The sequence below is a fragment of the Xenia sp. Carnegie-2017 genome, unplaced genomic scaffold (assembly GCF_021976095.1).
Source record: "Xenia sp. Carnegie-2017 unplaced genomic scaffold, XeniaSp_v1 HiC_scaffold_19, whole genome shotgun sequence".
NCBI lineage: Eukaryota > Metazoa > Cnidaria > Anthozoa > Malacalcyonacea > Xeniidae > Xenia > Xenia sp. Carnegie-2017.
Genome location: NW_025813481.1, coordinates 10772264 through 10800112, shown reverse-complemented (window position 1 = coordinate 10800112; position 27849 = coordinate 10772264). Strand labels below are relative to the sequence as shown.

The following is a 27849-nucleotide window of genomic DNA, read 5'->3' as shown; positions in this document are numbered from 1 at the left end:
ATTTACTCATTCCTATGAAATGACGACTTAATTGTTGTCTGTTATGAAATAACAACTTTTAATATGTGGTACATGCCGTCTCTTCTTCATTCGTGTGGTTTTTTTATAAGTCGTTCATGTGGTCTTTTTTATATGTTGTTCATGTGGTCTTTTTTATATGTCGTTCGTGTGGTCTTTTTTATAAGTCGTTCATGTGGTCTTTTTTATATGTCGTTCGTGTGGTCTTTTTTATATGTTGTTCGGGTCCTCTTTTTGAAATGTCGTTCGTGATCGTTCAATACATCGTACGCTTAAGCTTTGAAAATCAATTCCTTCCATGCACAACGTCATGCAAGTTCAACATCTGGCTCACTGCACATTACACAATGTTACATAACAGTATACAATGGAACTAATATATTTTTATTTACGGTGTACACCATGGAAACTATAGGGAACTTCATAAGTAATGGTTCATAGAATCATAAAAATTTTAGCTTTCAAAATCTAGACATTTTGGTAGTCTGAAAGGAAATTTCATTAAGTTTTTCAACGGAATTGAGACGTGCTAATCCTCAAGCCAATCGAATCCTTTCCAATTTCAGCAACCTAAAAGTTTCATAAGCACATATTAAACCTTTTCTAGCCTACAGTTTAAGCAAATTTAAGAGTTATGTGAACAAGAGACAAGATCTTCATAATGACTTTCAAATTTTGTAAATCAAACAATGCTTTCGAAATTCTTGTTAATATAACTCAAATCTTGAGCCTACAAGATGATACAATTTTTATGGCTACATATTACAGTTCTCTACTGATTTTCACTGAACAAACTTAACATCAAAGGTCAAGTGTCACACACTATTTGTTGCAGTCATATAATATTGTGTCAAGAATTTTCTCGCAAACATTCTCTAACATACATCAACACTATAAACTATATATGACACTCAATGTGGTGTAAGGTACTTCGTCACCAAAAGCTGCCACTACATGTACATCAACACTAACCTTGCTGATCTTGCAAACCTTTCCTTTGTATTCAGGAAAGTACGACGTCTGACAAAGAGGAGACTTCTCTTGTGGCTTGCCCCTAAAATAGTACAGATGAACTACAACGTCTGTTTTTCACGGTAGAATATTGCCAAAAAGGATAAGACTAACTTCCATAACTAATTCAAGAGCGAGTATCAATCATCACCCATTGAGCACGCAATTGACGATTTTTGAATGACGAAATTATATTGTGTGGAAAGTTTATTTAAGATTCAATCCTTTGTCATCGCTGTAATTCTTAATGAATTATTAATTTTTAATGTAATAAGTAGTAGATGTATTAGATTCTACAGTTATTTTAATATCTTTTTCAAGAATTGCGAAATTATCCGACTCAGCGTGAAATACAATTAGAAGACTTCTATATGAAAATAAATAAATGCCGTAGACACAAAAATATTCAAACAACTGAACAGATTGTTTGTATTATTATCAACAAATAAGTGCTACATAAACATAAACTGAAGGGAAAAAAGCTTCTTCGTATTCCCACATAATTCACCTTGCAAGATGAAAACCTACCTGTATATTGGTTTGTAGGTCGCCCCACAGATTGTGAATGGATTTTGAGGATCATAAAGGAGTTCGTGTGTATCCGTAGGGTTCTTGTCGCATGCTTGAAGAATTTTGCGAGTCTAAATTCGCAATACGATAAAATTTATAACCTAATAGACCTTCTATACCGATAGCTACATTAAATCGTGAAAGCAACGATTTTGCAAAAATGCTTGATGAAAACTTTTCTTGTGCTGTGTCAAAAAATGACAAAATATAACATAATTCGCGGAAAACGTTACATTGTGATGATAGAAAGAAGTTCCCTGCAGAGCCCTACATACGAAAGAGTTGGGATACCGGAAGTAAAATTGCCTAGCGCCCGCCATTTTTGTTCAAAAGCCAGCAAATATGGAGCATAAATGGTGGAAAGACAAATTTTCTGTTGTGTTTTCTTATTCACGAGTAGACAGCGATCTCTACCTTTTGAATTCAGTTGTTTATACATGTAATGATAATAGAAAAACATTTATTTAATGCAATGGATGTAATTTATACATGCTATTAATACTGCTTTTGCCACAAAGGAGCGCTTATGTTTCTATTCTTCATCGCTTTGATTAGTGCAATTATAACGCAACATAAAATCATTGCAAACACTTTTTTTATAATTTATCTCCTACGTAAAAAATTTCAAAGACTGCAAATAGCATTTGTCCCATATTTTGTTACAGTTATTAAATTACCAACTTTCATTTAAACCCTACCTGTGTAGCAACGTCAGGACGAGGTCCCAGTTCTAATAAACGCCGGGCGAAAGTGGACGCTGTCTTATAGTTCTTCAACTAAAAGCAAATGCATACGTCCTTGCAATGACATGGAATTTCTTTAGCATTTAACTGCATATTACAAAAAATCAGTTTTTCGACTTGCGAAGCTTTCATTGTACAAATATCAATGCGATACTTTGAAGGAAGGAGATGTATCAACACGAGACACAACTTACTTTGAAGAAAAGATTCAAAGCTGTTCTCAATGTTAAGATCTGATGTACAGGTTGAAGATTACAGTGCGTAAAATACGCCGCCATTTCACAATGTCTTTTCTGCTCTTCTAAAGTTCCCTGATGGAAAAAATAATGCCACACTAAGTTATAACGCAAATTTTGAAAATAAGGAAATTGAAAGCAACGTGTTTAGACATGTGTCGTATAATACTCCATGTAATTGCAATTAGTCGACTAAAACTAGGGACATGTCTTAATTTGTATGTATATTTTTCCATTATTCGTTTGCTGCCTAATCTCAAGTAAATTTTAATCTTTCTTGGTGTAATTTTCTATGCATGTGGTCAGTACCAAGACTATTTCGCAATTGTTTTAGAATTTTCTCAATTCTACGTAACAAACAACAATAATTTAATGGGCTGCTTGAAAAAAACAGGGAATAAGACCTCACCTTCGGCAGACTTTTACGTTTGATTTCCATTTGCAATCCTAGGATGTATTCGCTACAGATGTTCAAAAGTTGCTGAGCCTAAAGAAAAACGTTACAGTGATTAGCCACGGAAGCAAAAACAGTGTGCCGCCATCAATTATAACGCTCGAAGATATTTGTTTTCTCACTCTTTCCAAGCTATAAAACACTGGGCAACTTAAGGTGACGTCATAAACTGACCGCACAAAATAAAAGTTCCCGCATAGAGAAATTCTTACATAAATGCTACATGAATAAATCCCATCCTCCCTGTTTGATACAATAATCTAGGAAATCACTACGTATACAGCTTCACACAATGACGGTTGACAACGAATAATGTTGCTGAATAGCGAGTGAAACTGATGATACCATGTTTTAATGCTAATTTTTGAATGAGGTTTTTTTTCAATTCAAGAGAAGATACAACTTTTTTTGAAGCAAGATTGATCCAATTTTTTACATGGCAGTCAGTAAATTACCGAATGTGAGTCGAAATAGTGCTGAGTGTAATTATCAAGAAATTCATTCATTTAAAATTTATAACATTATACCTCAAAGAAAACTTTCTATTTGTGTTGTGTCTATTTGTTCTAACAGCTCATCAACAAAAGATCTTTTACGACATACTAAGTATTCATGAAATTAAGCACAAATCAGTAGCACACCTCGCTAATTTCCTGCTTGGAGTCCACTACAAGAAGAGTGACATGAAGTAAGATCTCGTGGAACTTCTCAGCGGCTTCTTGGAATTTTCCTCCGGTCGTGAGTTGATAGGCAGTCTGCAACCGCTGTACAAGCGTGCTCAGCTTTACACCAACAGCAGGAAGACCATTGCGGGCTCCAGCTTCCTTCCTGTCCAAAAAATAAGAATCGCAATTGTTCAAATACATATATCCATTCAAGGGGGGGGATAGGGGTGTGTGTGTGCTTTGGCTTGAATTAGATTTTGGTTAGCCAAATTGGGTTACCAAAAAACCATGTTAAAGGTAACGCTTCACGCACATTTAAAAAAATTCGGCGGTAAAAGTGAAAGTACCCGTCGTAAAGCTCGGAAATCATCAAAAAAGCGGCAAAGTTTTGAAAAGGGATTTTACAACTGTAAAGATATTGAATGCTTTGATGTTGTTAAGAAGCAAAGGCGTAGCCAGCCCGCAGGTTTGCTCACGCTATGTAAAGTTTTTTTCACTCAAATGAATAATGATAATGATGAAAAATTTACATAGAATGACAAAATTTGTGGGCTGACCACGCCACTGTAAAAAAGTAATCATAGCCAAAATGTTTTTAACAGTCTAGACAAACGTGAGATAATTTGCTCAAAAGACAAATATGCTCATTTAAACGTTGATGCAGTCCATTATTGTCTTTAACTATCATCTGTCCATATCAACGACTTTAATATAAAACTTTCTTTTCTTACTGAGCTGGTAAACTCAAGTTACGTACAGTTAAATCTCTTAAGAAACCAGATTAAGTAACCGCAAAACTATCTAACCCAAGTATCATACGCGTATCATACGTGTAGCGTATGTTAAGAAATACGCGAGCGGTCCTGTAGACAGTGGACCTGCTATGTATATTTGTGAAAACAATGAAGGACAATGATCTTAAATTTACATAGCAGGACTAAGACTTGCGGTCTAGTTTCGCTACTAAATGCAGCAGATATATAAACCTGAGACAGAAACAAGATTTCTCATGATTTCTCACCAATTTCTATGTGGAAAAGCAAACATCGTCGGCATTCCAGGCATTGCAGTGAAAGCCACACGTGACCGAGAGAACGTTGAGAGAAACAATGATTTATAAGGTGCAAAATCTACGACACCCAACTGGTTGTGTAACAACTAGAAAGTACAAAATACAATAAAATATAAGGACAATAATATAATATTCGTGACAGTTCATGTATTACATAATATACATAAAAAAATTCTCAATTCTGATTGTTTGAGAGCAGTACAATTTATCGTAAATACCAAAGCAAAAATGTGAAACACAGTGCAAAAAAGGAAATACAGTGCAATTTCTTTTTGAAAAATGCGTTTCTGATTGGTTAGTCAAACAAAGAAATGATGTAAGAGCCAATCAAATTAAAACATTTCAAAAGCGGGAAAGTTTAAATATAGTAAACAAAGCAATTACAACGGCAACGTTCACCGCAATTTGGAAACGAAGAAAAACTCACTCGTGCATATTTTTCCCAAATTGCACTCGAAACCATGCTATTACATATACATATAACACTCAGTAACAAAGCCAGTCCTTGTTTTGTTACTCCAACAATGCAAATATTTTTTGTGATCATTCGTTGGAAAAACAATAAATGGAATTACTTTTCCAAAGAAACGAGCAGTAAAAGATCGGGCTGGCTTCACCACTGATAACAATGCTAAATGTAAGGTTTAAGTAGGGATAAGTAGGTATAAGTAGGTTTAAGTAGGGATAGAGAAAAAAACCCGAGAATAATACATCCATCGACAACCATTATTAAAAAGGCAATTGCTCATTCCTCTACATTCAGTATCGCTAAGGGACTGTTCACATAAAAAGGGTAGCCGGGATTTAGCGAAGTATTAAATCATTTTAGCAAATGGAAAAGATTTAATGCTTCACAACGAAAAACTTATTTGAACAATTTCTTATGCTCTGACTTTGCAAATTCACAAAACCTTTAAAATGAAAACAATTAATTTAGCCTGATTTGAAAATTACGACTAAAATGACTTATGACGCTTGTAAGAAAAGGTTGTAAGTTTTGCGCTTAAAATTTTTACTCCTTTCAATGACTCAAGTTAATTTTACGCCTCGTTGAATCCCGGTTATTGGACTCATGTGAACAGTCCCTAGAGGATGTTTATATATATGACATAAATCGTCATAATTCCTCTGTCATGATTTGTTGCTTTCTTCTTACGCACAATCTGAGATCAAAATCCAATTTATAAAATATCCTTTTGTTTTTCGTGACAATTCATAACAAAACAGCCATGACAAAGGATTACAACATATTAGAGAATTATGTCAAAAAAAAAACAGTCAGTCATAAAGCCACAAAGTAACCTACCCTCATTGCACTTTCAAAAGATCCGCCCATTATGTGATCAACAGGAAGTTGGGAATTATTACACCAAATCTACACGGAATAAAACACGTGATAAACATGGGATACCGTAACAATTAAAACATTTCCAAGAGTATAAAAGCAAGGATTGAAGAATAACTGAATAAGATTGAAAAAAAGAAATTTCTCAAGCGAGTTTAAAATTTCCGATTGTTTTTACAATTTCATACTCTGTCATGCTCACCTGTCCCTGACTAATTCCTTTGTTGGGCGGGATGAAATAACCTTCGCCACCTTCAGTCTCAACCGGACCTCCTTCCTAAAAGGAAAACCGAATTTCAATAAAAGTTCCTCTCCCAATGATAATTACGGTACGTTCTAAATATGGCGAATAATTATTATAGAGTTCCGAAGGGTTCTTAAAACTAGTAGAAACCCAACTTAAGTTACTATTAAAGTTTTAAGAACTTTTGGGAGATTTTTTTCGCCATTCTCCAAGGCAATGGCACTTTTCAAGGCAATATTTAGATTTGTCGCCAAGACAAAGTCAAAGAATATACTAAAGTACATAAAATTACAGTATAAGACATTTGACTTCAATCTCCAATCCCTGTTGGCTTAGCGAGTTGACTGGAAAATAGAGCCCGAAGGTGTGAGTTCGAATCTCGTCAAAGTCACATGCTTTTGCGCATTTATTTATAATACGCTCGGACGCTCTCCATTAATTTATCTTATGTCCTTTTTGTTGTTGTAATTTCTGTATGACATTACTTGTATATAAACCTTGTATCACTTATTATGTCACTCATACTGAAGATGGCATCATGAGATCTCGAAACATGTCTATTCTAAAAAAAAGTCGTCGTGTATATTAAATGCGCATTAGCAATAGTGCTTTTACGAAATTATGGTCACATGCTTTTCACGTGCACATAGCCGTTTGCCAAAAATAACTTTCCTGATTGCTATTGACAGTGAGTGAGTAACGCCGCAAAGGGCTACAGGAAAAATATTTCCAACAACGAAACATAAAACCACCCAAAAAGTTCAACATCAGAAAGTGGTCAAACAACAAAAATGTTTAATGACACAAGGGCAAAGAAATTATAAGAAAAGCTAAGTAAATTAAGTTTGATAACAACATCACGTGACACGTTGCATTCACTCACCAAATCAGGTAGATCAAGATCTTCATCGTCAACATCCCAACCCGGTCCATCATCGTCCCCAACTATATCATCATCACCACGAGGTTCCTTGAACTCGTCATCTAAACATAACAAAATGACGTAACGATAAGTGGTGAAGGGACCAATGAGAGAAGAGATAGCATGTAGGGACCAAAAAGAACAGAAATCTTACCCTCGTCGTCTAGGTCAGCGTCAGATCCCCATCCTTCATTACCATCATCCAGGACGTTATCTGTGTCCATCGCTGTGGCGGAACCTGGTTGTCACGAGAACAATAACAAGTTGCTTCAAAAACCGTAAAAATTTCATTTTAATTGTGTTTACCCATAAAATCAGTTTTAAAACACACACCAGATCTAGATGGGCGAGGCAATTCAAATAAACCCATGATACGTATAATGAACGCTTGTTAAATACAATAATTCATCGACACGCCAACAATGCACATGTCTCATGAAGAATCATCTCCAAAAATGTATGTTAACTGATAGCAAAACTTCAACACTTATAAAACCTTTCCTAAGCAATTGTGAAAAAAGCAGTTTTGTAGATATTGATCGTCCATGTTAGTGAAGTCATGAGAATTTCTGTTGATGTTAGTATTGACTGATGTTTTGACAATCTTAGCGGTACATGTTGGTAGATGCACAGAGATTATAAATAAAACTAGAGGCGGCATCGATGACGTTTCTAGGGAAATCGTGATTTGGGGGGCAAATTTAGGTCTCGGATTAAAACACGAAGTAAACAAATGATGTTTTTGCCGGCTGCTTCTAGTTTTGGATTCTTTTTTAATACATTTAGTAAGTTTTTTTCTCTTTCATACGAGCATAAAGAGAATTTGTCATTTTAAAGCGTTAGTAATTGTTTTTAGCGAGCTGTTATTATGATTGTACGTTGCTTATAATGTCCGTAGGCTTTGTATGTTTTATTTAAACTATACACAATGAAAACTTATGTTATTTCTTGTTTTTCTGTTTTTACAACCCATATATTCACATAGTTTAACCGTTTTTGATATTTTTTCCGGTGTGGATGACAAATATATGTTTTTTGAAGTCTGTTAGTGGTTGAATTAAAGACAAAAAAGGGCTTCTTATCAAGCAATGAATCACGGACTTATAATTTACTGAATAACTATAAAAGCAACACAAACAAGTTTTGCATAATACGAGTGGCTTAAACCATCTAAAATTACGACAAAAAAATTGTTCAACAATTAGATTGTGATAGTGAAAAAATCATAGTCTTCCATGGTAGCTTAACATCCGAGAATCGATTTTGCCCCCTCCCCCCCACCTCCCCAAAAAAATAACGCGTACCATATTTTGAACTATAGATTATATTACAATGCCACCTCTAGTCCTATTTATAATCTCTATGGGTTGATGTAGATCGTCATGTTAGTAGAGTCCCGAGAAGGAGTCTGGGCTGTTGGTGTAAATGTTAACTTGACAGCAGTCAACTTTACAGTCAAGTGTAGAATATAAACACTTGCAGCCCCTCTCAGGACTGCACTAGCCTTGAATATCTACCTCTACAAATATTCAACGATATTTCTGGCCTCAAACCAAATCTTTTTATTAAGAGCAACGTCGCAGGAATGCAAACACAAGCAGTGATGAGTAGTATTCACAGACCTTGCTGCACTGAATATGCAAGACATATAAACAGTGCTTAGTTATCAAAATTCTGCAAATTGAAGTAGACCAACACAAAACAACAATGGAGAGAAAAAAAGAACATGTACCTTTTCCAATAGCTCCCTCAAATACGCTCTTCGACACAGTCAAAAGAGGCCAGTTTCCTTCGTTTGGTAAAACAGGAACTGCGGGCCGCAAGAGGCGGGCATTCGGATTCACTGCAGGTACCTATGACGTTATAAGAAATACATAGGTCTCAATTTGCAGAGCATAGCAAAGTGGACATGATGCTTGATGGGGCTTATGCTAGCAGTTCTCTCACGCTGGAAAGTGGGAATAAACTCTTTCATGCTTTAAAAATAAAATCACCGCTTGAATTCACTTAAATCTAGAGACAATGAGCGTTTTACTTGATTGAGTGATCCGATATATGTACAGTTATATCTCTCTCTGCTATTTCTCAACATTTTATTCGTTTTATTTTTACTACATTTCACGGTAATATTATTCGTAAATACAGACACTTCTGGCAATCAACATCGAACGCTTTTCAAATAAAAGACATACATTAACATGGTCTGATGCTAACTTCAACATGGTAGCCAGCTGAACGGCGATTATATCTTAATCGAACACGGCTAAACAAACTATGCGTCGCGCACCTTTGCAGAGTCCAAATTGAATTCGGTCTTGATGGTTTCACTTTCCTCTTGCAAACCATGAGTAGCGGCAGTAAGGTAAGCCAAAGAACCTGAAATATCGTGAAAAAAACATTGATACAAAACCATAAAACTGCAAACTCGGTGATAAGATGGCATTAAGAAAAATTTATTACAATTTCGATTTAAAAAAGCAACTCCCAAGATAACAGTATAAATTTCATGACTCACCTTGGTACAAAATGGCATAAACGATAAACTATGCACAACTCACCTTGGCCTAACGACTTTAAAAGTTTCACGCGTTCTTCGACATCTCCGGCGAACAATGCATTGTGGTATTGACCACTGACATCCTTACGAATTTCAGCTGTAAATATTTTATAAAGAAATAAGCTGAATGAGAGATTGCCTGTATTTCACAAAAGCTGGACTTTGGTTTACGTATCATTTTTAATGAGCCAATGACCAAGTGACAAACATTGGGTTAAAAACAAAAAAATACAACAATCAAATCACACACTAGAACCACTAGTACCATACAAACACACTACATCAATTTCACCATTGTAACTACACCTTATATATAAACACTTACATATCTTCATCATCTTTCTAAGTTTTTCCACATTTCCGGTAATAAGATACAAGAAAGACAATTTCTCGAAATTCTTCGTTCGTTGGTAGGCCATCTCCACAATCTACAACAGGATGCAAAAGTTCATGAGCTCTACGGATGAAGAACAATAAGCTCAGACCAATATTTCCCAGTTAGTTTTGTAGCAGACAAGTGACGGTTAAAAGGTGGCTTAACGTATTTCTGAGTTAGTGGAAAATCTAGCCTTGTAAAAAGCCGTCAAACGTTCAAAAAACTTTCTTCATTCAAGTATAGCCATCATCTTATTAAAAACGGCGGGAAAACAATGCATTACATTCTCAATCCCAGATTACCACCCAAAATCCCCTGTAACAACCAGGAAGCTGAAGATCAAGGGAAGACCTGTTCCAGATACAAAGACCACTCGTGACCTTTCAAAATCGTCAGAATGGGTAGTTATATTGGTCGTTGTTTTAGCAAACCATTTATATTTCCAGAGAATAAGGAAACCTCTGAAAATAAGACCATTTAGTTTGCACGTTTGAATCAACCGTTCACCTGTAGTATAAACTGGAAGGCCAACTTTGAACATGAATTCGCGAATGAATTTCAATTAAAAGGATCTAGTGCTTCCAATTTTTCCGGATAAAAACTCACTTTTTTTCTTTTTTTTTTCATATATACTAACACCGTTACAGGCTGATTGCTTGAGTGACCGTGGCTTTGCCTGTCGAGTCACTTATATTAGCTTACTGTCGTAAATGATGAATTCTTCAATGGTTCAATGCACACATGTGATGATTTCCTAAAGTCACTAATTTTACGTAACTTGCTGTCGTAAATGATGACTTTCTTAAATGTTCAAAGCACACACCTGATGATTTCCTTGACGCAAGGCAACAGCACCCAATTTTTCCCAGCACGTCTTGTCATCCAGGCTTCGGGCAGCTTCTAAAGCAGCCTGAATAGAAATGATAAATGTTGATTAATAGCCGAGGGGGGTTTAGAAGGAGGATACGTATTAAATTATGATTTTGCCAAGAGGATAACATTCACAGTGTTATCAAATTCTCGTGATTGATATTCCCAGCACTAAAGACGTTACCATGTACCGCCATAATTAGTGTTTTTGTTAAGGACGTAAAAACGTGTACGGTCTGAATGCAGAGATAGATGAAGGATGATTTCGTTTTGGAGATAATGAGGGGTGTTTTCTAGCTAGATTAAGTTTTTGAAGAATAATGCTAATGATCTGAAATGTACATAGCACGCCCAAATTTCCGGGCTGACTACCCCACTGGCCATTCCTTGCTTAGTAAAACTTTATTTCGCTTATACCGTGGTTGAGAGATATTTTTTGGAAGTGTAAAGTTCATTATTTTTTTTGCTTGATCGCTTCGTATACTAATATTTAGGAAAATAGCAATATGCAATTGATAAAAAGGAAAAGTAAGGCAGCGAACACAGCTGTGGAAGGAGGATTCTCGAACTTACTTCGATATTTCCACATTCGAGGGCGAGACCGAATCTTGTTCGTTCATCTTTAACGAAATGTAGAGCGACCTACGAAAAAATCACATATAATACTACGATCTGCACCTTTTCAACAGCCGGAAATCGAATTAATATCAACGGAAGATTAATTAATCATTGACATTAAGCATGTTTGAATAATTGTACAAGACCAACTTACTTCAGGATAACCTTTCTGTTGTAGGTAGGCTATAATTGACTGTCCAACCAACTTTGCATTTCTAACCATGTGCAACACCTTTAAATACAACATTAGCATCATACACAATCAAGTTGACATCATTGATGGGTGCATATCACATAGATCACCCATCCCAAAATTTAAAGCTGGAGAAGGCTATAGGCCGCCACATTGAACAGTTTCCGACGGTTGATTGTCGTGGAAAATTTAGCGGAGATGCTTCGCTATAATGCTTTAACAGAACTGTTACGTATTAACTGCACTAGGCCATAAGTATATAGGAAACATTTTCTGTGTTGTTCAAAATGAGCTTGTTTAAGACTGTGCTTGTTTGACTATTGTCTTTAAAGATCTATGGTTCGTGTTTAGGACTTAAGAGTAGTGTTCTTCTTCCAATGCACTTCGAGCTTCATCACAAATGTTGTAAATATTACTTCTTTAGACAAAAATTTTAATTTGTGTGGGATTGTTCAATATGATGCTGGCTTTAAATTTTAGGATAGCCCATATAATAATCAATCAAAAGTTGACTTTAAAAACCTTTTACAGATACAAAGACCAATCAAGACATTACAAAATAGTCAAAATGTGTAGTTATATTGATCGTTGTTTCAGCAAACCATTTATATTTCCAGAGACAATAGAAATCTCTGAAAATATGACCATTTCGCTTGCACGATTGATTTAACCGTTGAACTGTACTATGAAATCTAACGCTGGCCTAGCTGCTGCTATCTTTGAAACAGAAATTAAAGCTGGTCTTTCTAAATTTTAAGAACTTTCATACAGTGACAGATCTAGGGTACGACGAAATAAATTACTGCAGCACATATTGGAGACAAGTTCATTGGTAAAATTATTTTCCTTACCAATTCAAAACCAATACTGTTTTTTCTGAAATACTTTGAATTTAAAATTGATCCGATACTGTTTCAAGGATATTTTTTAAAGATATTAATAACCATGTGCATAAAATACAGTTTCACGAATTTTAATTCTAGATTTTACTACATGAGCTCGGAATAGACCGAAAAACTCAGATATAAATGCGTCTTAGCATGCTTCAAATGGTTCGATTGTACTGGCATTGGAGTTAGCCTTCCATTCGTTTATAATTTTTACTAGAGTGAACGTGATTTACGAAGTGATAAACATATCTCAATTGCTCATAGAACCTGCCGATCACAACAAACAACTAACAAATTATAATAAAAACTCAAAATTCGAGGAAGAGCTCCAATCACGCACAATAAGCGAATCAAACTGGTCTCTGAAAGGTATCTATTTTATGTAACATACCTCGTCGTACTTGCGATTGACCAAAGCTAATTTGAACTTGTATTCGGTCGGATCGATGCCCAGCATTCTTGTCTTGCATTCTCGATCGAGACAATAGACGTTGCTTCCCTGAAAATAGTCACGCGACGCATATTAAAACAAACTAAAAATTTGAATTAAACAAGGCGGTCACGTTTTACCTTTATTTTGGTGATGTAGATTGGCAGATCAAGTGTGCGAATGATACCATGGTCACTATAGAAAGAAGAAAATATGTTTTAGCACCACATACAACACACGCACATAAGTTATACGCGTTTGAGGAGGTATCCTCTCATTGATTGCAAAAAACACTTTTCTTCTAGAGAGATTTCTACTCCCTTTTCCATCACTAACAACGACTTAGCTTTCATCAAAGAGCTTGCTTTCTCAAAGACCATTGAACCTTGACAAACTCAAGATTACAGCCCATGAAGCATATGAGATTTTCACAAAGCCCATTGACACGGAAAAATGTCGACTTAATTAAGTATTTTCTAACATAAGTCAACTTTAATTATTTTATAACAGTAGATGAAAATAAGTTGAGGACTCTAACATCGAAAAGGAAGATATACTCTTTATTCAAAAAGAAAAATGTTGCATCTCTATCTTGTTAATTTGGTGTATCAAAAAAAACAACTTTTGACTCGTATGGATGGAAATCAGCGAAGGATCCAGGATGGTTTTTGCGGGCAGTGGGGGAGTGCCATATTTTGGATGAACTTTGGATTACTTGTTTTCGTATCAAGTACACACTCCTTGTATTACATAAATAGATAAATGGAAGTTGAACCTTACCCGTTCAGCAAAGCGTATTTGATGTGGTTACATGTCGTGTAAATAAAGACGCCATTTTCGTCCCATGCTCCGCTTTTCACCCGAATGTTTTCATGAATAGTGCTCAAAGATTCCAGCTTGCGGTTACAAATAGAAACAACTGAAAAGAAAATTTACATATGAAAGACTAAGTATTGTTAAATTACAAGCATTAAATTACTGTCTGCGTAGAAAAAAGGAAATTTCCCACTTTAAAATTAGGTTCGCTTTGTAGTATATACGTAGTCAACAAAAAAAATTCACATCTACATACCATACAGAAACTCATCTCACATACAAAATCTACCCTCTCCCTCTCTCCAAGAACAAAATAACGTACTGTGTTTGCTCAAAAGGGCAACGTAGGCCATATCCGCTGACCAAATAACATATTTCACTTTCGCAACTTTGGCAACACCCATCGATCTGAACAAATGAAAACATTATATAGTAACCAGAAACACATATTATTTTAATTTCAGACATTGTTATGAGAAGCGCGAATGAATATAAAAAACACGTTAAAAACTAGGCAACAAAAAGTATAAATAACTTCGAAAATTGACATGTCATTGTTTTTTCAAATTAATGTTCCACATAGAAAGAACGTGAAAGACATTAAAATGTCTGAATGGTGAGTAAAGTTGGACATTTAAAATGAACAATCTCTGAAAATTTGAATAAGTGTAACAATTTGCTGATACAGATAAGAACTTCCGGAATTTAGAGTTTGATAATGAAGTAACTAAAAATCAGAAAACATTAACCAAACAAAGTGAAGCAACAAGACACAACAGACATTAACAAGCAGATAGCAACCAACAGACATTAACCGGCCATTATCAACAAGCAAATCCCCTCAAACATTCAGGAACCAGCAAATACACCACCAAAAATTTCTAACCAACCAAATACATCACAAACAATAGAGAGCTTAAGCTTCCTATGTTTTGAAATCTGTAGCGTCAAGCGGAAGTCACTTTAGCAATTTTGATGACGTGGCCGTCATTGAGTCGAAGTCAAAGACGGCATATTGGTTGTTTTGGCGTTTTTACTAGTGATGAGTCGATCGAGGAAAAATCGCATTTGCCGATCCGATATAAAGGCATATCAGCCGATTTATCGGTAGCAACCGATAATTGAAAAACAAGAAATTCTCAAATCTTTAAATTTAAGCAAAAAATTAGGCTTGCAAAAAATGTCAATATAATAGTCAAGGATATATTTAGTTGTTTATATGTCTCGTAAATAACCCCCCTCCCCAAAAAAATTTCTATAAGTTTCTAGAAATAAAAAACAACTTACCAAATTCATAAATTCATGTCGTATTATGCATTGAATATAATTTAATAGATTTGCAAACACAGTTTAGATTACTTTCGGGTAGTATAATATACACAAAAGCAATTAGAACATGGCGTATTATCACGTAAGTTTGACACTTTGGTTAAACCTGATTGGCCAAATTGTGTAAAATTACGTTGATTAGATAGTAAATTTTATACTTTTGAAGACGAGAATCTCTCTGAAAAATATCATTCTTCTCTTGATTATTGAAAACAAACACTTACAAGTTTTTAAAACCAGTTTTCACAGCTTTAACTATATCTATCGGACGCCGATTTACATCAATAAGATCCGCCGATAACCGATCTGCATAAAAATGGCCGATTATCGGCTTTTACCGACCAATTTCCGATATTCGGCTCATCACTAGTTCTTGCTTTTTAACAGAAACGTGACAGGTAAACGTAATCTATTTTGTTGTTTTGTTGGGGTTTTTTTGAAATAAAAATGTGTTATGTTGACATATTAATAAAATAAAAATGCTACATTTCAATAAAAGGCAAAAGAAAGCTTAGCTTACATTTTGGGTCAGCTTAATGAATATCTTTACATCAAAACCGCCGTTTTAGATCCAGTTCCCCAACGTAACTCATGACGTTCATGTTGACAAAAACGTTGCTAGCTTAAGTTCATTATAGTTTAACCAACCAAATATATCATCAACAATTATTAACCAACCAAATACCCCATCAACAATTATTAACCAACCAAATACACCATCAACAATTATTAACCAACCAAATACACCATCAACAATTATTAACCAACCAAATACACCATCAACAATTATTAACCAACCAAATACATCATCAACAATTATTAACCAACCAAATACATCATCAACAATTATTAACCAACCAAATACATCATCAACAATTGTTAACCAACCAAATACATCATCAACAATTATTAACCAACAAAATACATCACAAACAATTATTAACCAGCCAAATACATCAAAAACAATTACTAACAAACAACAATACCACCAACAATTATAAACTAACAAAAATAAACAAACAGATATGAATCTACAGACACCAAAAACAGATATAACGGGGAGACACTAACCAATAAACATAAACCAGCAAATACGGCACCAGCAAATGTTAATGAACAGACATAAATAAACAAACAGATATTTATCGACAGACACCAACAAACATTTACAAACTGACAAACACAAACAGTAACCAACTATAATACATGCTCACCGTTTTTGTTGGACATCAAAAAGAGTCACAGACTCTGGATCTCTCAACAACAAGCTTCCGGTACCAGCATAGAATATAGTATCACAAGGTGGCGTCGGTATCTTCTTGGTCACTTCATTTTTCAGATTTTTTATGAGCAGCTGGTTTCAAGAGAAAATTGGCCAAAAATACATGTGTTAACGTACAAAATGTAAGAAATGTTAAAACTAGTTCAAGCAAATCTTGCTAAAGTGTCGGTGACACAAAACGCTTTACATTGTATTAGCTTATATCTTTCTAGAAATATAGCTAGATTTAATGTGTTCATTATGCAAATATTAGCACCATGATGTTACATTGCATAAATATTTTTAAAAAACAAATCTTCGACAGCTGAAATATTCAAATTATATACACATGTATTCATCAAATTGTAAATATACGAATACAATGTTTTAAACATGGTGATAAACAATGCTCTATAAAATGTGCTAAAGTAAAGTGATACCCTGGTCACGATGATTGTTATTTCCATAATGAATCAAGTTAAATACCTCAGCGAAGAAGTTATCACTTAACAAAGAGAAGACGCTGAAGTGTAGCTTACCGTGTGGGTTTTATCAAGGACAGCAAATCTATTCCTAGCCACCCAAACCGCCGTAATACCTGGCGAGCGCTTGCCATCTGAAACTAAATGGGGGAGAAGAAAGACGCCCTCTTTTGTGATGTATTTAACAAAATAAAGTTTTAACTGAGTATTATGTTGAGGGTAGTAAACGCAATGATGAGCAATTCTCAAATCACGAGTGTAACATTCACAATGCCTTTCTGTTACAATTCCTGCCTCAACGAGGGAACAATAATTAAAAGACCTTCAACAAGTTAAGCCCACCACACACTGGTGAACTTGCCGCGCGTACTTATTACTCGTGACAAGTGCGATCGACAAAATCTCCTAGTGTGCGCGGAAGTTCTGAACAACATTTGTCATTCGTGACAGTTGAGTCAAATATCAAACGCGCGGCAAGTTCACCAGTGTGCTGCGGCGGGCTTAAGGGGTAGCTGTATCTGTAATTAGATGTAGTCATAGTTTTTCATTGTCACGTGTGTGACTTCACATGTGTGACGTCAATAAAACTAAAGTCCATCTTACCATCAGGGTTACTACTGTCGAAGTCTTTGGGTACAGCATGAAGTTCGTATGCACTATTGTCTGTCGCCGATGTCGAGCTCTGCTTAACAAAAACACACAAACACTTATCTCTATTTATAATGCCCTGGTACATCCTTACTTCACATATTGCTGTGAAGTTTGGGGTGTATTGGGGGAAATTCAGTCTAAAAGACTACAAAAGCTTCAAAATAGAGCTGCAAAAATTATCATAAGCATGGGCAATGATGTCGAACATTGTAACGCATTACAAGAACTGAAGTGGGAACCTCTTGAAATACTTAAAAAAAAGCTAAAGCAAATGTTTAAATTATTAAAAAATGCACGACCAAATTCATATACCAGATTGTTTACCTATAGAAAAGGCATCACTAATTACAATCTACGCAATATTACAAGTTGTCTGAATGTTCCTATGCCTAGTACTAACTCCTTGAAGAAAAGCTTTGCGTATGATGGGGCTTCTGTTTGGAATTCAATTCTAGCAGAAATCAGAAACAGCAAAAGCGTGTCACTTTTTCAAAAGAAAATTGCTGCTTGCATTCTATGATTTAGCTTAACATGTAACTAATTGAATAAACTAAACTCTGTAAATATTTAAACTTATCTTTTTCTTCTATAGTTATTTTAATTCTTAATAAATTTTGTAATCGCTTTTGAACAAAAGCACGCCCCACGTGGAAATCAACCCCAGTTGACGAAGCCAGCGTGTCAAAATAAAGATTTTCATTCATTCATTCATTCATTCATTCATTCATTCATTCATTCATTCATTCATTCATTCATTCATTCATTCATTCATTCATTCATTCATTCATTCATTCATTCATTCATTCATTCATTCATTCATTCATTCATTCATTCATTCATTCATTCATTCATTCATTCATTCATTCACAAAGTTGTATTACACTACCAATGATGGGAAATTTACCGCTAAAAGATTACAGTTATAGCAATGGGAAATGAAATTGTTCTGATTGCAAAAAACAAATGTACACCCCACCCTGCAATAAATTCTAGCTTCAAGTGTTTATATACATTCGCTGTAGAATTGTCTTCACACGCACACACACAGAAAAACCAACAATAAAATTGGCAATGCCGGCTATATTGAACGATATCTTAATCAAATTTCCTTCCATTTTTAAAAAAATGTTCCAGATAGAAAGACCGTTCAAGACATTTTAAAGTCTGAACGGTGAGTAATATTGGACTCTTTCTTTAGCATACTGTCGGCCTTTTCAGAGCAATGAACAATCTCTGAAAATTTGATAAGCGGCAGTTGCTTTCTGCACTCTGTTTACGAATGGAACAAAGGCTTCGAATTTAAACAGATATCGGGTTAGAACTCATAAACTAAAAGTCAATATTTGTACATGCAGTTTCCAGTCACTAAATGCGCTACTCAACCGTGAGAACACAACGCCATTTATTTATAAAGAACATACAAACATATCGTACCTGCACGAGTAAGATGCAATTTTCAGCCGGATTATAAGACAGACCAAAATACGGTGTTCTAGACGGGCTTCTATAAACACAAATATCATCCATCTAAATACTCAAGAAAAATTTTTTCGGCATTTTGAAAGGTGTTGAATGGGAGAATTAGGGTTAATACAAGATTGCCAATCGTAGGATTCATTGTGGATATGGAAATAGACCCATTAGTGGTTAAGAGCTTGTTTGGTGGTGGGATAATAAAGAGGCGGATTTCAACCACGATGGCGTCATACATTCGCATCTTTACGAATTGAGAGGAATTTTCCGCATGCAAGACTTGCTAAATGATTGGTTGTCAAATGAAGACTCATCCATCACTCAAATGACGACATCACCCACCACTCAAATGACGACACCACTCATCACTTAAATGACGACATCACCCATCACTCAAATGACGACATCACTCATCACTCAAATGATGACTTTACCCATCACTCAAATGACGACATCAGCTACCACTCAAATGACGACATCACCCGTCACTTAAATGACGACATCACCCATCACTCAAATGACGACACCACTCATCACTTAAATGACGACATCACCCGTCACTTGAATGACGACATCACACATCACTCAAATGACGACATCACCCATCACTCGAATGACGAAATCCCCCATCACTCAAATGATGACTTTACCCATCACTCAAATGACGACATCACCTACCACTCAAATGACGACATCACCCATCACTCAAATGATGACTTTACCCATCACTCAAATGACGACATCACCTACCACTCAAATGACGACATCACCCATCACTCAAATGATGACTTTACCCATCACTCAAATGACGACATCACCTACCACTCAAATGACGACATCACCCATCACTCAAATGACGATATTACGCATCACTCATATGACGACATTACGCATCACTCAAATGATGACTTTACCCATCACTCAATGACAACATCACCCTGGCGAAAAGAATAAAACGTAAAAACTCGTTCTCGGAGACTATCCGTCTTTTTTGTCGTACCTTTTCAACTGCATTACGGCGACGTCTTTAGATGTACCAAATTCATACATCCTTAGGTATCGTTCCTTAAAAGACGAGAGAAAAAACTTGTTTTAATTTTGAATGAGTCCCAAATTACACGTACGTAAAATAAGATTGTTTAGTTGAAAATCACGAAAAAATGAGGAAAGGGACCCGATGCAAAAGTATATCACTTGACAAAATTGCTTCATTTTGTTTGCTTTGCAGTTCAAGCATTGGGGATGGAGTACTACAGACTACTTCAGCGTAGGAGTACAAAAGGGGATAGAGTAGTACAGACTATTTCAGCGTAGGGGATGAAGTACTCCAGTTCGAAAGAATATTTCTGTTCCTGGGTGGAATCAACCAGACCTTAACGTAATAAAGTGTGTTGCCATGGACAGCATATGGAGGTCGTTCTCTTTCTAATTTAAAGACGAGCATACCACTGTCGTGACCTACGAAAAGGAGACAAATAATCAATTATAATATAAACAATACAACATGTATATATAATCCAGCAACTTTCTCTACCTCAATGTAACGTAGAACCCAATCACAAGATGTCTAAGGACATTGTAAAGATGAGACAAAGACGCCATCTTGAAAGGGGGCAAAAAGCAAAACTCTCAGTCGAAACAAAAATAAATTAAAAACCAATCTTGTCAAACATTTTAAAAGTTAAACCCGGAATACCAACTCTGCAAGAGCGGATTTTAGACGTAAATATCGTTAGTTTCGCCACTTTTAAAGATAGCGGCTTGCCTCACTAGTAATTATATTTGGCGGAGTCATGTATCAGTAGATTGAGTTCTAAGTCATTGCTCTAATACCCAACACACCACGATAGTAAACAGTGGGCAATAAGCCAACAAAGCCACAGTTAAATCTAAGAATAACATGCGACGAGTGAAGACCTTTTGATTGCATTTGACTGACGGTCCATGCTCGCTAAGTTTCTACTGTACCCAACGTATTTCCATTGAGCAGACAGTGAAAAGTGAGCAACTTACCTGCAGCAAAAAGATTTAAGGATGGATGTGCTGCCATGACCCAAAATCTATCATGCTCGCGACGAAATGTTTGAACTCCTGTCCTAAAAAACAAAAACGAAAGACTGATATTGGATTGCCAACGCTTCAACACTTCAATCGATTTTCTTTCATTGGGTCAATGTCGTCTTTCATTGTTTTGAGTTTTGTACATCGCAATTATAAAAGGAGCATTCACTACGTCTTTTGTTTGAATCAATTTTAATAGATGAATGATGTTCATCATTGAACATAAGTAAACACTTCAACGTCAACTTAAAAATGTTCTTACTCATCATAGAAATGAATGGATGATGATGCCTATATGTTTGAGACACTTGTAGATGAACTTTCACTTCAATTTATGTTATTCATTCACCATGGAAATGAATGGAAAGATGTTCGCTATAGTTTGATTCACTGTGTATTAAATATTTAGAGATCGACTTTAACTTAAATTTACTCTATTCATCAAAGAAACGAAAGATGGATGTTCGCTATAGTTTAATTTATTGTGCTCTAAACATAAATAAATACTTCATACAAATCTACTTTATTCATCATGAATGAATGATTTTCAAGACCGTTTGATCCACTATATATTAAACATTAGCAAAAGATTAGAGCTTAAATTATAGTTATTATACTACATTAACTTTACTCATCACAGAAGTGAATGAACTCATTATATTGGGAATGTCAAAGACCAATAACGATTTTTTTCCAGTGATTTTGACCAGTAGCACAGCCGACCCTATGATTTTAGTCACGCTATGTTAATTTCTGATGATCATCATGATCTATTTTTTATAGGGGCTGTTTACATGAGCCCAGTAGCCGAGATTCAGCGAGACGTGAAATGACTTTGAGTCATTGAAAGGATTAAAAACTTCAAGCGCAAAACTTACAACCTTTTTTTACAAGCGTCATATGTCATTTTAGTCGTAATTTTCAAATCAGGCTAAATCATTTGTTTTCATTTTAAAGGTTTTGTGAATTTGCAAAGTCAGAGTATAGAGAACTTGTTCAAATAAGTTTTTTGCTGTGAAGTATTTAATCTTTTCCATTTGCCGACATGATTTAACGCTTCATTGAATCCCGAGGCCCTTGACATCTGTTTAATTTTCACAGACAATGAACTGAGAAAAATTGCGTAGTAGGACAAAATACCGACTGGCTACGTCACCACTAATCGTGCATGTGTGGTTACACATGGTCACCTCCATGCCAGACACATGGTCTCCAATGGTTACCCACACGTCTGGTCACCAATGCTCACCACCATGGCACATGCATGGTTACCGTTAGTCACTCGTAACAACAAACAATCAACAAGGAATATCTTACCTTTTTGACATATCCCAAACTCGGATACTTTTGTCTTCAGAATTACTCAAAATGAGTTCCTGTCGTGGATGAAACAGCGTACAGGAAACGTTATTGTAATGACCACGACAAGTATCGACCTCCCAGGCTTTGGAATCTGATGAAAACAGATAAAAATAGTTGAAAAATAAAAAAGATCAACTTCGTACGACCACAAGATATGAGGAAGACATGCCATCTTTTACTATTCAATAGCAGCTCAGTATAGCGTATTAATATATTAACCACGTGATTGCAAAAGTCTTACACAGACTATCATCATTGCTGCAGATATGTAAACAAGATCTTGATGGGCAGACTACAAGTATACATGTTTGTCGATGTAGTTTATCAGTGTTACTGTCCCGCGAAGGATCGTTGGTGTTAACTTTACTAAGGCTGTCCAAACGTCAGTCAACATCAACACCAACAGTCCTTTTCGGCACTGCATCAACGATCTACATCTAAAAACATGTAACGATACTCTGATGCTAAAGACATTCACTTTATTAAAACTATAAGCGTGCAAATACCTACCGTTCATCCTCCATAGCTTCACCTGTCGGTCATCAGCAGCAGAAACAAGTAAAGGCATTGTAGGATGAAAAGAAACCCAGTTCACACCGCGATCATGACCCTGAAAAAACGCATTAAATAAAAATACATTGTTATCGCACAGATGACATCTTTTATCATATTAACTACTAATCAGACAAAGCTGTTAAAGACCAGAACTCGGGGTGGGGGTAGTAGACAGTAGATGAGCGAGGGTAATGACATAGTGACGAAACTAGAGATAGGTAAAATAAATTAAAACAACCCAATGATGGGTCATATTTTCTGCTTTGGAAAATCATAATTTAAAACTTGTGCTACAATAATAACTTCATAAAATTGTCGGCTGATAACGAACGAGTGCAGTTATTCGCTGTATTAGCAAGGACTTCCACAATGAGTAATTTTGGTTGAACAATCATTTCCTATCAAGCCATCTACATAGAGACATTGCAATAAAAGTCAATAACGATGGTAAAGACTACGTACTTAGCTTCTAAGATTGCGGGAGATATTTTAGTCTACGAAACGCAGGTTGATTGATTTCTTGTTACATTCTTACAACCTATCTATCTGCTAATCTATGTATGCATCTAACTTACACAGACAACGGACCTGAAGAATGTTTGTCGACCAAGATGCAATGCGCGTTAGTCACAGGGTGGCGGCTTTTTTGCGCGTCGAGAAAATGGCGGATTTTGTTATTGTAGTCCATGCAACTTAACCTTCAGATAGATTAGACGACGTAGTGACAAAATTTAATTCAGTGCGCTGCAGGCTCAAAAAATAGCGATGTAAACATAAACAAGCGCACAATGCATCTTGGTTGAAACACATTCTTTAAAGGATTTATTTCGCAATTTCTCAAAAATGAAGCGATACACTCTTTTGTATTTTCCAAAACCTATTTCAACACAAAATAATTTTTCCATACATCATTTAGTTGCAGTAAATATAAAAAATATTACAAACCTCTAGTACATGCTTCACAATGGAGTCTGACTGACCAAACAGTTCAGTTTGATGAACACTCCTGAGCCTCTCTTCGATCCCTTGCGATCCAGGAGCAACAGTCTTCTTACGAAGGCCCGAGATATCCCACACACGTACCGTTTGATCCAAAGATGCCGATGCCACGAGATCCTCGTTGGGATGAAAACGAGCACACATGACGTAATGATTGTGACCTGTGAGAACGCTGGATGGAGAATAGAAAGATCAGAATAAATTGATTAGTACAGACATTCACAGTAATAATGACAATAATGTCCCACGAGAACCAAATACATCACAGCTGTGTTTAATGACTTCTATTGCAAATTATGAAATAAAAACAATAAAGCGTGAGCGCTGGTTGGTCTATAGCGGTTGAATTAGACTGGACAAAACAGATCTGAGCTCAATCAACTAAAACAGTCAATCATTCAAAGAGAAATGGCAAATCGATCATGAATGCATTTTAGAGGTAAAATTAAAACATTTGTTTCAGATTTGTTTTTTGCACTATTGTTATTTTTTTAAAAAAATACGTGTTTACTGAGTTTGCACTAGCTTTTGCAAATCTTGGAGACATTTGTGAGAACTCTCCAGCAGGTGCGACCCGCGACCTTCGGTCTTGCACTAATCAGCTCTTGAGTTCTCCCAAACGTCTGATTGGTTTGCATAAGCCTATGCAAACACAGTAAACATCTTTTATTTCATACATGAAATTTATCATACAACTGAAATAAGTAATGTATCAGTCATCAAGGGCTTAACAGTTGTCGACAATTAGGCACTTTTAACACATAATAGAAAAGGTTTCAGGGTCTTTGTGATGTTTCCGTTTGATAATTACATAGATTGATTGTATCTGAATATAGCAAATATCTAAACAAAGCTCACCAAATACAGGTTCTTGATTGCCAGTTCCAGATTCTTATTGTCTGATCATCAGAACAGCTCACAATCCATGGATACTCCTGGCAAATTTGTATACATGACAAGTTAGAAATTATGATTCATAAAGTAGACAATAATAAAAACTTACATGATGAAAGAATGTTGTTCTTATATAATCCAAATGTCCAAGCAAAGTAAACAAACATTTCTTCTGCTTGTAATTCCAAACTTTGATCTTATAATCGTCACCACCGGAAACAAATAATGGTTGGTTGCTATGGAAATCAATGCCTCGAACAGGACCTAACACATATTATGATTGATTGTAAACAAACATCATTCTGTCAATTGTTTCCTATGTTTTACCCAAATCAAGTATCTAAATAAATTCTTTGATCATGGCAGGTATTATGACTCTTTATGCTTCAGTGAAGTTTCAGTTGAGCACAAAAAATCGAAAGTGATTATTTAACATTGCCGAATATAATAAAAGGAACAGTTTGTTAGATTTGTGTAAAATTCTCAAAGTTTTAAGAAAGTGCTTTTAACAAATTATAAAGAAAAAAGTACAGCTCAAAAAGGCATGAAGGAAGCATGTGGATATGAGGGCATGAAGGAAGCATGTGGATACGAGGGCATGAAGGAAGCATGTGGACAGGAGGGCATGAAGGAAGCATGTGGACAGGAGAGCAAGGAAGCATGTGGATAAGAGAGCATGAAGGAAGCATGTGGACAAGAGAGCATGGAGGAAGCATGTGGACAAGAGAGCATGAAGGAAGCATGTGGACAAGAGAGCATGGAGGAAGCATGTGGACAAGAGAGCACAAAGGAAGACACAGGAGAGCATTAAGGTACTTTTTAAAGAAAAGAATGAAGCTACAGATGGAGAGTTAGATTAGAATAAATCACGGATTCAGAGCGAAACAAGATCATCAAGGACAGAACCTCTAAGGAAAGACAACCTCGTGACCTTTTTCACCCTTACAAAACTTTCACATTCCATTAAAAAATTTGAAATTCTGTCCTTCAACATAAAAAAAACATTTCAAAGATAAGCCTATTACATTTATAGTAAAAATACAACATAGGTGTACTGGGTTTGTTTACCATCATGCTCATCAAAACGCTCTAGTAATGTACACATTCGATAATCCCACAGTTGAATAACACCATTGTGAAGACTAGCCAAAATCCATGGTCGTTTGGGATGGAAAGTTATACCTAACAAGAAATGCACTTGATGGTCATCATGAAACTTATATTATCATACGAGTATTGAAATTTATCCGCAACAAAACAGTGAAATAAAAATCCTAAAATGCCTAAAATTTCTAAGCATCTGATTGGATATATCATTTTCTTCACTAGTGAAAAGCGTCGTATCCGCATTCTGATTGGAAATATCTTTTTTTTCAAGAGTGACAAAATGCACATCAAGTTTTACCATGAATGGTGAACAGCATTAAAATTAAAGAAGACAAAAACAATCATTTTAATTTCATTTATCAACAACTTTTCAATTTGCCAAGACACTATCTGTAAGCAAATTCAATATAAATGTAAGGAAAACAATACAAACAGCAGGACATTGGATTTCTTCAGTAATTTTCAACATTGAAACACAACTTTCCATGTATGGACAATATTCCCATCAAGCAACTTACTAAATATCAAAGCAAGTTTATTACAATTCCCTTTGAAAGAAAAAATAATGTACACAACAAACCTACGTAGTTCCTTCATAAGAAAGGAATTGCCTTTCATAATGTTAAGACAGAAACAGCAGAAAAACTAGTTATTCTCAATGAACAATTTATTTGTGTTATTGTATTTTTTTATGCAAATTAAGAGATTGTTTTGAAGCCTTTGAAATTATGCTATCTCTTCCGAAAAAATTTTCCTATAATCTAAATTTCAATACTTATATGATGAAAAGATTACCTTCTCAACTTGTGCATAAATATCATATGCACTCACCTACCACACAGTTATCTAGTATTACAACATACAAGCTATATATAACATTATGTTTGCTGAGGATGTCCCTTCTACTGATTTAGAGATTGACTCAATAAGCCAACAGATTTTTGGTAGTGGCATTACTAACTCGATAATTGAGGGGCATATATTCATAAAGGCATGTTCTCCTTTCTTAATTTCTGTAAAATAAATGTTCTCTTAACAGATTCAAACATGCATAAATGAATTTTGCTCCCCACACACACACCATCTTAGTTAATAACTGGTTTGCTACACCATTGGTTCTTCTGGATGTCTGGTTAAAATTGAATCAATTGATGAGAAATGCAGAGCAAGAGCTTGCTCTACCCTTTCATATAATACCTTCAATTGGTCTTGACATATATAGATGAAAGTTTGTTTGACTTAACTGGCTTACGCTTGCAATCGTTAAAACATGTGATATATTAAAAAAACAAATTAATAGGAGCATTGTTAAATTTGAAAAAAACGCTTATAGCAAACTTTTAAAAGCATTTTATTCTTAAAAACTAGTCATTTTGTAGTCTGTTTATTTATTCTGATGTAGAAGACGTCTCTACACTCTTCTTCACTAACAAAATGTTGACATACATACCTTTAACACGAGCCGACTTCGTCTCAAATTTAGTCAACATTCTTCACTAAAGAATGAAACTCTACTTGCGGTAGCAGTATGTGATCTCAAAATCGATTTTTTACTCGTCAATCACAACAAATAAATATATTTTGTTGAACAAATAGGCCATGCACTATTCCCAGACAGACGAAGTTTTGGACACGTCGCACTAGC

General features: G+C 35.4%; 1 protein-coding gene across 1 annotated transcript; it reads right to left on the bottom strand.

The window, feature by feature from the left end:
• Window positions 1-381: 381 nt before the first annotated feature.
• On the bottom strand, window positions 382-27849 carry LOC124438582 (coatomer subunit alpha-like). The gene is made up of 37 exons (XM_046988755.1): window positions 27655-27849; window positions 26166-26279; window positions 25207-25361; window positions 25062-25138; window positions 24150-24375; window positions 23160-23259; window positions 22605-22740; window positions 21240-21322; window positions 20599-20684; window positions 20227-20291; window positions 19188-19257; window positions 17706-17784; window positions 17160-17242; window positions 16574-16713; window positions 14353-14438; window positions 13995-14133; window positions 13355-13409; window positions 13176-13283; window positions 11856-11933; window positions 11657-11725; window positions 11037-11123; window positions 10163-10265; window positions 9839-9934; window positions 9568-9656; window positions 9013-9133; window positions 7435-7518; window positions 7242-7342; window positions 6317-6391; window positions 6076-6144; window positions 4719-4855; window positions 3674-3860; window positions 2988-3065; window positions 2537-2653; window positions 2298-2375; window positions 1558-1670; window positions 991-1072; window positions 382-588 (listed from the first exon to the last, which is right to left on the bottom strand). Exons 1-37 carry the CDS (start codon window positions 27692-27694, stop codon window positions 529-531), a joined length of 3666 nt encoding a protein of 1221 aa, XP_046844711.1. The 5' UTR covers window positions 27695-27849; the 3' UTR covers window positions 382-528.

What these genes read in the sequence shown, in the direction of transcription:
- LOC124438582 (XM_046988755.1), bottom strand. Translation starts at nt 27,694, where the DNA reads ATGTTGACTAAATTTGAGACGAAGTCGGCTCGTGTTAAAG. An exon ending in TGCCCTTTTGAGCAAACACA is followed by an intron (nt 14,134 to 14,352) that starts GTACGTTATTTT and finishes TTTTCTTTTCAG; the next exon opens with TTGTTTCTATTTGTAACCGC. An exon ending in AAGGAATTAGTCAGGGACAG is followed by an intron (nt 6,145 to 6,316) that starts GTGAGCATGACA and finishes TATTCCGTGTAG; the next exon opens with ATTTGGTGTAATAATTCCCA.